Raw genomic sequence first — 14,685 nt, forward strand, 5'->3', positions numbered from 1 at the left:
GGCTCGTTTGCCCTCTGCCAGGCTGAGACTGTCTCAGTCAGCTCCATTCCTGAATGGGGCTCCTGGTGAGCTTTATGCTACCTTAACTTACACCAGAATTGCTTTATGCCAGTTTCTTGTGTCTCAGGCTATCAGCAGCTATTTTTTATGATGGCAACATGCTTTATCCAGAATTGGGGCAGCCTGCTCCTGAATATCAGTGGCTGAAGAGCATCAGCAGGCAAGGGCTATGTTGCAGGAGTGGGGAGCTTGTAGATGTACATGAAAGAACTGGAGCTGTTGGCTTTCATCCCCAGCCAGCATGGCCAACGGTCAGGGATGATGAGATTTGTGGTTCCACAGGCTCCCAACTGCTGCCTACACATACAGCCCGGCAACTGGTTGTTCACTGCAGGGAATAGGATGCTGGAATTAACAAGCCTTTGGTCTGATCCATCAGGGGTTTTCTTGTGTTCTTACAATTGAAATATAAACAAAAACATAGCAAGAAACATACTGGTATGTTGCCAGCTGGTTGCTATTTTTTAACATACATGCTCAGCAACTTCATTATCAGAACAGATAATATCATGAACTAATGGTGCCACCCTACAAGCCGTTTTGAACTCTATTTGACTTGCAGCTGAGTAGACACACATAGGACTGTACTGTAAACTTTGAGGCTTGGTTAAGAAGTCAGAGGTGAAATGAATGGAAAGAGAAGCCAAAAATTAACCAAAGGTGAAATAGCAATAAAACTTAGGATCATAGAATGTTTACATGCACACAGAAGATAATATCAAGGCGCAGACATTCTTTCTGAGGCTCTTTGGAAAGTATGACCTTCATAAGACAATGTCACCCCCTAAATATGGGAAATATTAAAAATAAAGAGTTACAGGTTTCCAGAGCTGGTGCGGTATGTGAAGAAGCGGCAACCCTGCATCTATGATACTATGGGACACGTCTACATACAATGTCGTCTTTTAAATGAACGTGCATTTATTTGCATATGTATTATGAAATATATTGATGTTGATTCATTGATTTGTTTCTTTTCTTCAAGCTTGCCAATGCTGACAGCAGCATGGTGAAGCACCCTGGCTAGAGGGAACATGAGAGAGAAAATTGAATTTTATGAATTTTAGGTTTACGTATTTAAAAATAAATTCAGAATAATATTTGGCCTATCTAAAGTATCTATGGAATGCTGTAGCATTATGGTGATGAGCACAGTGATAAATTAGGTAAAGGTAAAGGGACCCCTGACCATTAGGTCCAGTCGTGACCAACTCTGGGGTTGCGGCGCTCATCTCGCTTTACTGGCCGAGGGAGCCGGCGTACAGCTTCCAGGTCATGTGGCCAGCATGACTAAGCTGCTTCTGGTGAACCAGAGCAGTGCACGGAAATGCCGTTTACCTTCCCGCCAGAGCGGTACCTATATATCTACTTGCACTTTGACGTGCTTTTGAACTGCTAGGTTGGCAGGAGTAGGGACTGAGCAACGGGAGCTCACCCCGTCGTGAGGATTTGAACCGCCGATCTTCTGATTGGCAAGTCCTAGGCTCTGTGGTTTAACCCACAGCGCCACCCGCGTCCCTTGTTTCTTTTCTTCAAGCTTGCCAATGCTGACAGCAGCATGGTGAAGCACCCTGGCTAGAGGGAATATATGGGAGAAAATTGTATGAATTTTAGGTTTACATATTTAAAAATAAATTCAGAATAATATTTGACCTATCTAAAGTACCTATGGAATGCTGTAGCATTATGGTGATGAGCACAGTGATAAATTATATTGGGGCAAATGTGTACTGGACAATAAATTTTCTGCCTCAGCAAGACACTTTTAAAAACCACATTCATCTTATTAAAGGAAGCGCATGCCTTAACGCTTAATTACCAACCCAGACACAGGCTGACATCCATTACCCATTTAGGCTTCATAGGCACACTTCCCCAAAGGTGCTTAGTCAGCAACTCACAAAGCTTTTCGGCTCTGCCAGGCTCAGTGGGGTGCAATCCATCCAATGTAGAAATAAAGTAAATGCTCCCACTACTCTCACCAGCTCTAAGCAAAAAAACAACACTGCCTACAGTGGAACTGCAGGTAGTGCATCATTTTTAAATAGGAGATGGTGGGGCTCAGTCTCCCTGGAGTCAAATGCTGAGGATGGTTAGTTCTGCCCTCTAATTTCAAGTGCATGAGGCCTGGCCATTACTCAGTAGTGAAGGGCACGAACTCTGTATATTTACAAGTCCCACATGCAGAACAGGTTGTGGAACTATATTCTAGGCACACATTAAGTCCTGGCCAGAACCAGCCACATAGAAAACTTTCTTAAGTCAAGTAATACTTTTTTTTTTTAAAAAAAGAACCAACTTTATTTTCACTGAATGTTATGGGGACTGCATCCAATAGAGTTTACACTGGCTGTGATCCAATGAGCTACTTTAGGAATGCTGGAGGGCTTGAGTATGCCTAGAATGGTTTTAATTTGAAAAGTGAAACACAGCACTACATATTTTGTTCCACACCAGAAATTTCTTTCGAAAGTCACCTCAGTTGCAAAAGGAGCTTGCAGTGTGGCATGGGGTGGTACTATTGAATTTCCTCAGCCCCAAGCTCACTGCCCTTGGGGAGGACCTCTAATATAATATATTCTATTGTTATGAGCTGGGGGTGGGGAGTGTGGATGGAGCCCTGGGTTCCCTTCCAGAACCTGTGATCCTGCATCCAGGACAGTAGAATGCAAAGGAAGCTTGCCAAACCAGTTCCTTTATCAAGGTAATGGCTTTGGCTGGCTGGTTGGTTTTAGCATAACCAAGTAAGTAATTCTGCTCAGCTTCATTAATTATGAACGCAGAAATTTGGGGTCCCCTGCAAACCAGTGCAAAATGCTGCAAAACTTTGGCACCGGGTTTGGAGGAGATATCCAATTTTGGGGTTCGTAGTTAATTAAACTATTCTGTGTCATACAACTAATGAGTGGGCCTTTCCCCAAGCAGCTCACCTAGCTTGCTACTTGGCAGAACAATAGCCATAGTTGTCTGTAGGCTGGAAGCAGGCTAAAAGCTGCAGACAGAGAAAGATGTCTTGCTCTTCCCATGTGAGACTTCAGGGCTCCCATGGAAACCTAAAGCAGAACCAAGATCTGTGGGGATGTTAATGCTGTGAGCCCCTCCATCCTATAAACAGGTTTCTTATATGTGTGAATAAAACCATGTATCCTAAAATCACAACAAAGAATCCACAAGTGAACACTGGAACCCCTGGTGCCTCTCACGGCTTGGAGACTGGGGTGGTGCGTGACGATATTTTCTGTGTACTGTTAGTTCTATGATATAATATAGAATCTACACTATACAGAGTTCTTGTTTTATAAATGAATGGAACTTGCTGTCCCAGATCACGCTGCCCCTTCCTGCTCCAGCAACCCTTGAACACATAATAGCAAGGAATTCAATCTCACACCCACCCAAAGTTAAGGTAGTGTAAATCCAACTTATGTCAACAGAAGAGCTATGTGCATGTTTAAATCTCTCCCGGTGAAATCAATGGGCCTTTAAAAACGTTCCGCTTTCTCTGGATCGGGCCCAATAACGGCAAGTTACTCTTGCCTAATGTTTCCTCAAGGAGTTTTGGATGGGTTTCAGCTAAATCATGATAACGTTTATTACGACGGTAACACAGCATTGTGCGGAAGGATGCGGTCTAACCACCTTCCTGCGGCAATAGGAAGCCTTTCTCTGGACGCGAGCCAGAGCCGTCGCTTTCGGGTTGGCTTTGCCCGCAGCGCGCTTCAGCTCCCGTCCAGATATGTGGACGGTGACTCAGAAGCAGCAAGTCCCACAGAGTTTACTTTGCAAGTCCTGTTGGCCTCAAAGGGTCTTACTTCAGAGCAGATCCCGACAGAATTGCACTGTTATTTGCTCCTCCATAAACGTGCACACGATTGCCGCCTCAGGGCTAGGGTGGCCCCGAAGCAAAAGACGAAAAAAGGCTCCTGCACCTTTAACCGACGCGCAGACTTTTTTGCCGAAGAAGTTTCTTTTTCGCCACAACTAATTAAAGGCGCATGAACCTATTTCACCTTCGCACGTCGCAACTTGGCGCTTGAATTCAAAGAAAGTGACGCGCGTCAGGCTTCCTTGAATTCAATGGTCAGGCAAGCGACGCCACACGCTCTCATGTTGACGCTCCGCGTTGGTTATCTGCCCACAAACAGCGAGAGCGTCTGGGCCGAGGAATCTCTTTTCCTCTGGCTGCGAGACTTTCGGTGTCTGCAGCCGTGCGAGGCGCTGATAAGCGGGGCACTGAGGAGACAGGCGCCCTGTCAGCGCAACCTCGGGGAGACACACGCTACTGCAGCCCAGGTTACGAAGCTCCTCGGCCGGGAAGGGCAGCTTGCCCGCAAGGCGTGCCTGCGCGGCCTGGCGCCCTCTCTCCACCAGAGGGACTGAGCCGGCGGCGCTTGGTAACCTGAGCCCTCCTCTTCCTTGGGAGAAGTTTCATGCTGGCGCTGGAGAGGCTCGAGGAGGAGCTGCCACTCCTGTTGCTGCCGCGAGAGCGAGGCGGGGAGAAAGGTGGGTGCCCGGGAACTGGCTACCGCTCGACTTTCTCCTGATAGACCATCCCGCCAAGGACACCCCACTGAGGTAGATTCGGCGCAGCTACGCCTTGTGTGTCTGTAAATTGCGTGTTCGCGCTCTCTCGCTCGCTCTCTCCCCCTTTCCACTCAGTGCGCAGGGCAAAATAGGACGACGGAGGGGAGTTTCAGCGCTGGGTGAGCATCCCGGGTGAAGCAGCTCCGAGAGGCGCGGGAAGAGAAAATGGGGCGCCCCCCGGGAGGGGGGATGCGAAGCGGAGAGGAGACGAGGCAGCCCGTCCTGCGCCTCCGCGGGAAAGGGGCGCGCTAGCGGGGAGCAGATGGCGCCTGCTCTCGCCTCGCCAAGGATGGGGCCGCCTTTGCCCAGGCAGGAAGCAAAACGTTTCGCCCCCGTCAGGTTGAAGCCTGACCCCTCTTCCCACCCCCCACCCTCGCCGCCCAGTCCCTCCCGGGCTGGGGGGATGACCCCCATCCCAGAACAGGGGCGGGCGGAGCGGGCAGCGGGCACTGCGCGGCCGGCCTCACTGCCTGCCTGTGCTCACTGCGGGAGCTGCAGAGCGCAGCGGGAGTGCGGCAGCAGCAGCTGCTGGCTCCGGCGGCTCCTCCCTCTTCTGCTTTCTCCTCCGGCCAGCCGGCGACTGACTCCTGTCCGCTCTGGCTGGGGGAAAGAAGGCTCCTTGCCTGCCGCCCGCGCCCGCGCCTGCGAGGCTCGGCGAGCGTCTGCCATGACTTTCCCCGGGGCGCTAGGTAAGTGGCGGCTGCTTTCCAAGCAGGAAGTGAACGGGGCGGGCATGCAAGAGCTGACCTTGCCGGGTAGCAGCGGGTTGCAGCCGCCGCCAGAGCCGGAAGAAGCTGGGCTGGCACCTGCAGCAGACCTGCTCGGCCGGGGAGAGCAGCCTGTATCCTTGGCTCCCATCACTAGGAGGAAGACCCGTCGCCTTCCCTCCTAGCTCCATCGGTTCCACGTCCTCCCTGCTTTCTTCGCCACAGCAGAATAAGACTCATTTTCATGGCATGCGCTCATGAAATATTCAGGATCCCCCATAGCTGGGTTCCTGAATCAATCTTCTGAAAGAGGAAGAGCGAGAACAGTTCCTGAAGAGATTGATTGAGGACAAGTTATTTACTTATCCTGCCCCCCCAAAAAAAATCCCGAACAGAAACGGTATACTAATACTTCATTTTTATTTTTAAAAGACCCATTCTGGAAACTTCAGGTTAATGCACTGACTCATTTAGTTCCCACGGTTTCCATTTGTAGCTTTGGCCTTATTCATCTTGTTGCTCTGCTTCTCCCCTCCCAAAACAGAGCAAGCCATTTTTGGATTTGGAAATCATAGTAAGTTTCTGGATTTTGCTAGTTTGGTAAGAGCACATAAACTGATGTGCAGGGACATCACCTTAGCCTAGTTCGCTCCTTGATTCTTGAGTACTGCAGAGAGCTAGCCTTGCATGTTTAATTTATTGTATATCGCCTAGAGAATTTATATGGCGAGGCAACTAATAAATGTCAAAAATAAATAAGTGTTCACTGAATTCAAATAATAAATTAATAAATGTATTTATTACCTGCCCTTCATACTAAGATGCCAGGGTAGGTCACTACAATTTAAAATGCAACCTTCCAAACAGTTTGAAATAAATTACAATTACAAGAATAGCGTGGGTCTTTAAAAAGTACATTGCAAGTGTCAAAGGCCAGGGTTAAGAGACTGCATAGTGAAGGTGTCAGGCACTCTGGGGATAGAGTTCCACAGTTTATGGGATGGCTCAGAGAACACCCTCACCTGGATCACACACACCACCTCTCTAAGGGTGCTGGAAGTACCAAGAGGGAACTCTCTGCTGATCTTAATACCCAAGAGGTTATGTAGGGAAGGATGTGGTCTTTCAGTTATTTGGGGTCTAAGTCTTTAGGGCTTTAAACATTTCATGAGCATCTGTGCCCAGAAACAAACTGGCAACCAATTCAGCTGTTTTAGAACAGGGATTTAGATGAGATACTAATGGAACCCAAGGCTGTAATCCAGCTGCTGCATTTTAGAACATTTGAAGTTTCTGAGTTATCTTGAAGGGCAGCCCTACACTGAGCGCACCACCATAGTGCAGCCTGGAAGTTACCAGAGCATGGAGTACAGTAGCCAAAGAATTTTTGTCCAGAAAGAGCCATAGCTGCCAAACTGTAGCTGTAGCTGAAAAAAATGTACTCCTAGTCACAACTTCCAGAAGTGTGCAAGCCCATCCAGAACAGTCAGTCCACCCCCCCCCCGCATCCTGGACTTGAGAACTCAGGACATGAAACACATCTGTCTTTTCAGGATTCAAGTTTAGTTAATTGGTCCACATCCAGCCCACTGCTGCCCACAAGAACTGGTCTTAACACCTTAACTGCCTCTCCCAATTCTGATGGAACAGAGAGAGTGAGAGCTGGGTCTTGTCTGCATAATGATGATACCTCACTCCAGATATCTTGATAGTATATCCCAGGTGCTTTGTATAGGTATTAAATAGCAGGAGGACAAGATGGAACCCCTCCCAGGTCTCACAACTCTGTCTGAATCTGTGCAATTCTGCCCCTCTAGTGTCTCAGTGTTGTTACAGCAGACCTCCAAATGTGTCAGAGTGCTAGTCTCTTGGCCAGATAAGAAAAGCCCATTCACCGCTTGGAAAAGCTCAGCTACATAGCTACTTGTTGATGCACTGGTGGCAGAGAAGTAAAGTGTTTTTTTGCCACTGCTATGAGGAAACTAGTGTTTGTTCAGGGTTGGGTTAGGATTTGCATCACCTGCACTCTTACCTACCAACACTGCTTCATTTCATGCTGGTTACTAGAATACCAAGGCAACCTAAGTGCTCCACAGAAATGGTGAGGGCACCCAGGAATGGTTGTGTCAATGGCTCTCTGCATTTCACCATTCCATAGTGAGATGAGAGCCTCATTAGGAGTACCAGCCATGTCAGCTGGAAAATCCCCCCAAGTATTCAGGTTTCCATAAATCTCCAAGGGTGGGGAATCTCACACCTTGCAGAGTGGAGTAGCTGGGTTCAGCTTTAGCAATGGTAAGAGGACATGGGTTTCTTTATCCCTACTTTCTTGCTTAAAGGAATGCAGGCTGAGACCTTGGATGGATAGTGGCAAAATAAATATTTATTTTAGTCTACAGCAGGGGTGGGGAATCTGTGGTCCTCCAGATGTTGGATTCCAGCTCCCATCAGACCCAGCCAGATGGGCTGATGGTCAGGGATGATGGGTGTTGTCCCACAGGTTGCCCATTTTGAAAAGACTTCCTGGGACACTCAAGACCTTTGGTCTGAGCAATAAAAGACACCACCTGTGTTACAAGACTTGATTGTTCTTGGTGGATAGTTATAGACCTGGACTTAGACCTTGTACAATATGTTGGTTACAATAGACTTAGCAGAAAAGCCAGTTAGAAACCTTGTTGCAGAGACCAAAAAGGGGGGAGGAAGGGAAGGGAAACATCCTGTGCAGTACAAAGAAATGGGAATGTTGAAATACTTTGGCACCTTATTTATTAGCAATCACTAGAATATATCAACATGTAATGTTTGAAATTGTTCTTAGACTGAAAATAAATCATTTCCCAAGCAGCCATCACAGCTAGTAGCTATTAATAGAAGATTGTTTCCCATTTAATAACAAGCTCAGATGCCAACAGTTGGAAAGTGGAGTCATGCATGTAGGAATAGCATCACATAAAGACTGTTCCAAGTTACACAACTTTTGGGAATGATTTTGTTTTCAAGATAAATGTTTTCTTCCTCGTAATCAAAGCAACGCTGATTGCCTGGGTAAGGCTCCTAATACAGTGGTGCCTCGCAAGACGAAATTAATTCATTCCGCGAATTTTTTCGTCTAGCGAATTTTTCGTCTTGCGAAGCACAAAATCCCATAGGAATGCATTGAAAATCAATTAATGCGTTCTTATGGTCAAAAAAAGTCCAAACAAAGCCAAATTTGGTACAACAAGAGTTTATTAAGTGCTCTTTAAAGTCACACATATTGTAAAGAGCATTTCAAAATTCAAACCCAGAATTTTTTTAAAAAAACAGCAGAGTGGCCCAATGGTCACAGAAAATCATAAAAATGCAGAAAAAAACAAGCTTCCAGATTCTTGCAAACCCCTCCCCAACTGTTCCCCCAGCCACCCAGCACACAGAAATTCAAACCCAGAATTTTTTTAAAAAAAACAGCAGAGTGGCCCAATGGTCACAGAAAATCATAAAAATGCAGAAAAAAACACACAAGCTTCCAGATTCTTGCAAACCCCTCCCCAACACCAAGTCCTTGAATTCCAAACACCCCAACCCAAAATCCAAAATCTCCCAAAAAAGTTTTAAAAGCTTAACTTACCAAATGGCTGCAAAAGAAGTTTTGGAAAAGCTTCAAAAATCACCAAAGTCTTTAAAAACCTCAAAAAAGGCTACTATGTACACTGCGTTCTATGAGTTGCTCCTCGAAGTCAAGTCGCAACTGTATTAACGGTGTTAAGAAAAAGGAAACAAACTTGCAAGACGTTTTCGTCTTGCGAAGCAAGCCCATAGGGAAATTCGTCTTGTGAAGCAGCTCAAAAAATGGAAAACCCTTTCGTCTAGCGAGTTTTCCGTCTTGCGAGGCATTCATCTTGCAGGGCACCACTGTAATGCTAAGCCCTTAAAAACCCTTTGATTTCAACAGGAGATATTTCAACACATACTTTAACACTTTCACTGAAATTAATAGGACTTTAAAGTGGTTAGAGTTCAGCCATGCCTTTGGCTTTGAAACCTGGGATAAATTTAGAATTCAATGCCCAGACCTACATTTCCACACAGGGTTTTTAAAAATAGTTTATTGGTTCATGAACATTTTTAGGAGGTGTTAATAGAAACTTTGGCTTCATGTAGTAACTGACAAGTACAAGGAATTTCAGATGCATTTAAAAAATTGAAACTAAATATTGCAAGGTTATATTCCAGAGTAAATATTATATAGCTTATTTAAGAAGAATGGTTGATAAAAAATGGACTTTAAAAAGGAATGTTAAGGAGTTTTCTTTGTTACTTAGATTAAAGCTATTCATGAATGAAGGTTGTTTTGGTTTATATAGAGAATGCAGTAAATATCTTATGGGGGAGGGAAAGCGTTTTAAAATTACTATTAATGCTGATCTTTCTCTTTCCCCACATAGAGTTTAAAGACAGAATATAATCTTAGAGATTCAGTTTAAACACTCTTCCTCTTATAAACACAAATTATTCCATTGCAAAATTGCTTGACATCTATGATAGAAAAATGGTATGAATTAGAATGATGAATATTTGCTATCATTTGAAACTTTCAACTGTTTGGCTGTGAAAGAATGCTAGGAGGGCACTTGAAATAATAAATAAACAATTTATTATTTATATTTTGCTCTTTTACAGTCACAACCAGAGTGGCTAGCTGCGTATATAAAATTCAACCATAAAATACAACTAAGTTGGTTTTCCTTAAATCAAACACAGATTTTCAAACACAAGATACAATTCAGACTGAAACTCAGGCAGTAACAAAATTAAATAGGACTTCAAAAGATTAAAGACCTGGAGTGAAAGAGATGCTTTCAAATTCTGTTAAATGATGTCTGTACTGGGGGGGGCTGATGCAGCTCAGTTGAAATAATGTCCCAGAGCTGTATTGGCACAATTTAAATGGTACTGTTTCTCATGCTGTCTCATGATGACACGGAAGTGGTACCTCTGAAGCTGATGCCAAGGGCCAGGTAGCTCATAAATGGAAATCAGTGGTCCTTAATACAATCTTAAGACAATGTGGTTGTAGACCAGGGTGGCCCTATTTTTAATACCAAGTGGATCACAAGACTACTTTGACACAGAACCCATGCCACACCCTGCCTTGTCACCCAAGCAAGGAGCTGGGTTTTGGTAAGGAGGCTTGAAGCTCTGGCAGGTTCCTAGAGCTCCACCACCTTCTTCACAAAGCTGTTCTAAGTCCTAAGCACAGAGGTGCACAATACAAGGAAAGATGAATCGGCATTAATCCTTAAACCTGTTGAAATCAGTGCAATTACTCATGTCTGATCAAGGATAAATCTAGTTAAGTTCAATGGGCCAGGCTTCCAGGTAGGTGTAATCCTATGCCACTTACTTGGGGGTAAGCCCTACTGAACTCAGACTTATTTCGGACATGTATAAGGTTTGCATTGTTGCATGCCACATACGGCCAATAGTAGATGCAATTTAACGTTGACCTGTCCAGTTGAGCTTCATTTATTTCAATAGGACTGAGATGTGCCTAATACATGCTGGATTGCATTCATTATTTCTAAGTTTTACTAGTTTCTGGTGGATATTGCACCAATTCACACAGCCAAATGGTTGAGAAAATACTGTGCATCTAAATTCAATACAGCATAAGTCAAAGCAATCACTGCTCACCCCAAAGCTACAGTGCCCTCCCAGAGCTGCTAAAAGTGAGTTGAGTGGTGCTGTGGTAATTGTGGATGGAGTTGTGAGATGGGTGCTTAATGAAGGAATCATTCAACCACTTCATCACACATTGTACTTCGTATAAATAAGCTAAATTTGTGTTCTTTGTTTAGTCAGCCCAATTCATGAAAATTGACTTGTGCTTCAGTAATTGCCACAATCTAAAACTGTGCTGTCTTGTTTTATGTGCCCAGTGAGTCTTCTATTTTCCTCCGTTGACAGCAGCCTGCCACACGGTTTGAAATGCCTATTTTGTAACTCTGGGAAGTTTCAAATGTGATTTCTAGGGCTGATGTTTGGAAAGAGTGAGAAACTCACAGTGCTTTACACTTGCACACAGCTAATGAGGCTTATTTAAAAAAATGCATTCAAAATGTTTAGGATTGGAGTATAGTGAGCATAGGCATCAGAATCAAAACTAGAAAATTTGAAATACATCATGCAGGAGTGAGTAGAGCATTTCTTCATCTGATTTTGAAAATTCTTCTTGAGTAGTCCTAAGCTCCAAAACTGGTATTGCCATATAAGAAAATTATTGCTCTGGTGACTGTTAAAAGAACATAGTGTTCACTGTAAATCATTACAGTGGTGTAAAATTGCACAAATTTTTAATGACTCTAGGATTAACTAAAAGGACAGTGATTTATTTTTGATAACTAACTGTAACATGTAGCCTATAATTCCATATTTTACCCCCTTAGCTGAGATGCCCAGACAGTTCCCAAAGCTAAACCTCTCTGAGGTTGATGAGTCGGTGCGGCTTCTAGCCGAAAAGGTTTTTGCCAAAGTTCTTCGAGAAGAAGACAGCAAAGATGCCTTGTCACTATTCACCGTGCCTGAGGATTGCCCTATTGGGCAACAAGAGGCGAAAGAAAGAGAGCTGCAGAAGGAGATGGCAGAGCAACAGTCATTGGAAACAGCAAAAAGGTTTGTTCGATGACAATGCAGAAGTAACTTAAAGTCTTTAGTTAATATGCATAATGGCAGGACATTTTTGAAGTAAAATTTAACCATAAAGCTGATTTTGTTGATCTCGAGATGTGTCTTACTCACTTACGTGTTATTTACTATGGAAACTTAGGAAGAAAAGTTTCAAGATGATTCGGTCCCAGTCCTTGTCACTGCAAATTCCACCACAAGAAGTGAGAGCTCTGTCGGACACCCCAGTTGTGTCTCCTCCTACTCCAGTGCTTCTAGGTTCTTTGCAACCCATCCAAAGGATGTATGATGTACCAGAATTTCAAAGAGTTACAATTAGTGGGGATTACTGTGCTGGGGTAAGAAATCAGTCAATTTTTCCTTTTTTAGAGAGAGAGAAAAGGCGGGGGGGAGTTAACTGTTGCGTGCTTGTGTAATGTGAAATTAAATTGTTCTTTTATAAAGCCTATATTTGCCTAGTTACTCTAGAGATTGTATTTCAGGGCTAGAGAACCTCTAGCCTGCCAACCCCCTATTCTTTGTCACCCGTAAAGTCATTCTGACCCAGCCATGCTCACCTGACCTACACCTGTCATCCGTTGCGGGGCAGGTAAACCTGGCTCAGCTGAAAGGGGTTTGAAGGCACAACTGATGGGCAGTGACTGCAGAGGGCTTTGCAGGCACTGCCAACCAGCTGATCATTGGGTCTTTCATAGAGATGTGGAGGCCCAGAAACCAACATTTCCCTTAAATTCTCTCCCCTCCCCATTCTTTTTCTGGGCCTTCACATCTCTGGTCTTGCAGAGCACTTTGCAGTGGGCTTTGCAAAGGACTCAAACTGGTTTCAGAATGTGCAGGCAAAAAAAGGACCACTTGAGAGCACTGTGATCTCAGGTGACTGAAGGATAGTCACCCAACTCACCTGTCAGATTTGGCCCACAGGTGGTAGGGAAGATAACAGTCTTCCCTGTTGGTCAAATTCAGTTCCCCACCCTGCTCTGTTCAGTAGATGTGTAACACTTGTCAATTAACAAAAACACGATACAGTATTACTATCTTGCTTTGGAATACAGATATACATTATCACCTGTGTTGGATGTAAGATAAAGAATGACCTGCACAGGGATCAAAGGAGGCCTTTATTCTCTTATCCTCTTTTCTTCCTGGCCTTCAGTTAGGGGCACAAAGAGCTGAGCAGATTATAACATGCCCAAGTAATTACCTGGAATAGGAGGCCCATGCATACCTCCCACGGTGACTTCCATATTCCATTTGTGCAGGTAGGCAGTTTATTCTTGGTGTATATGTAGCCAGTGCACGTGTGAAGCAGCACTTGGCTCTCCAACTTCAGATAATGATCAGACATGTTGACATGAACATGTATTGCTATCTGGCAGAGAGCTGAGGTAAAGGGGTTCTCTTATCCCAAGTGATTGTACATCCTGTCTGATCACATTGCTATCATTTCCAAAACTACTATATACAGGTAACTCACATCTTACGCAAGGGTTTCAGGGGGCCGCGAATAAACGCAAAAACACGTAAAGCAAGGAACCCCTGGAACTGCCTACCCAACCCGCTGCAAGGTGGAGGAGCGCTGCTCACCTGGCTTTGGGATGCTGCCAGAGCCCGCTTGCTCTGCCTTCCTGAAGTTGAGTAAGCCTGTGCTTGTAGCTATGTGTGAGTGGGTGGAGAAAAATAAATAAATGGAGAGTGGGTTTTGTCCACTCTCCATTTATTTCTTCCCACCCGCCCTCTCCGTTCAAAGCTGCAAATATGTAGGTAAAAGAAGCGTAAGATGCGAGTTAAGTATATATCCAGGGTGCTGGTAACCTGGGTTAATGTACATACTTTCTTAAAAGCTTCAAGATGCAGCTAAAGTTCACCATTATGTTACTGATCTATGTAGGGAAGTATTAAGACACAGGTGGATCTGTGCATGAAGTATTTACACGCTATCATAAGAAGCCTTTTGCTTCATCTGGAGGTAAATGCATGAAGAATTTTGATTGACAATATAGGGTAGATTTGACTGTTTCTATAATGGTTTGGTTCACTGGTCCTCCTAGATGAAATCCTAACAACATTTGTAGGCTATATTGAAATCTCTAGGTCTTAATGCCTGTCACTGAGATGGTAAATATTGAACAATTTTACTTCACAATACAAGTGGAGGCTGCCACAATTGAATGCTCATCCAAATACAGTTTTTCTTCAACATAGTTAATAAGATTTCAGAGAGCAGGGCTTTGCTGGAAGTCTCCATGTTGTACTAGTTTTCTGTGGGTAGAGAATTCTTGTGTATAGAGGAACACCCACTTACAATCTACAGTGGCACGACCAACACATAGATTTATTGCTTCAGTGAGAAGTAGGCCTAGCTGTCAAGCAAATGTGTTTCGGATTAGTGTTTATAGTAGCATTAAAAAAACCCAACTCTAGTGGTTAATTGTATAATTTCTCCCTTCAGGTTACTGTTGATGATTATGAGCAGGCTGCCAAGAATTTGGCAAAAGCTCTCCTTATTAGAGAAAAGTACTGTCGCCTTGCTTACCATCGCTTTCCAAGGACAACGGCCCAATATTTATGCAGTATGAGAAATGAACAATGGAAAGATGAAGATGAAGTACTTCCAGGTAAATTAGCTGCAGTTTTTTAAAAAGGTTTTGGTGCATGAAAACCTAAGAGA

General features: G+C 44.3%; 1 protein-coding gene and 1 long non-coding RNA gene across 5 annotated transcripts in view; one reads left to right on the top strand and one right to left on the bottom strand.

The window, feature by feature from the left end:
• Positions 1-1,163: 1,163 nt before the first annotated feature.
• LOC310756567 lies at positions 1,164-11,768 on the bottom strand. The gene is made up of 3 exons (XR_014544930.1): positions 9,244-11,768; positions 1,727-8,408; positions 1,164-1,179 (listed from the first exon to the last, which is right to left on the bottom strand). It is a non-coding gene; the product is annotated as an uncharacterized lncRNA (long non-coding RNA).
• AMPD3 (adenosine monophosphate deaminase 3) overlaps positions 3,900-14,685 on the top strand; it is a gene marked incomplete at its 5' end in the record, with an annotated part of 34,111 nt that continues 23,325 nt past the window's right edge. The window contains 4 exons of one of the 4 annotated variants that reach the window (XM_083598365.1): positions 3,900-4,563; positions 11,780-12,005; positions 12,160-12,355; positions 14,467-14,632. In XM_083598365.1, coding sequence (XP_083454491.1) covers positions 4,491-4,563; positions 11,780-12,005; positions 12,160-12,355; positions 14,467-14,632 — 661 coding nt within the window. Of the gene's footprint in view, positions 4,764-5,047; positions 5,334-11,779; positions 12,006-12,159; positions 12,356-14,466; positions 14,633-14,685 lie in introns of those variants that run through there. The other 3 variants (XM_083598366.1, XM_083598367.1, XM_083598364.1) reach the window with 3 other exon arrangements.

This window comes from Podarcis filfolensis, assembly GCF_964270895.1.
Source record: "Podarcis filfolensis genome assembly, chromosome: 1".
NCBI lineage: Eukaryota > Metazoa > Chordata > Lepidosauria > Squamata > Lacertidae > Podarcis > Podarcis filfolensis.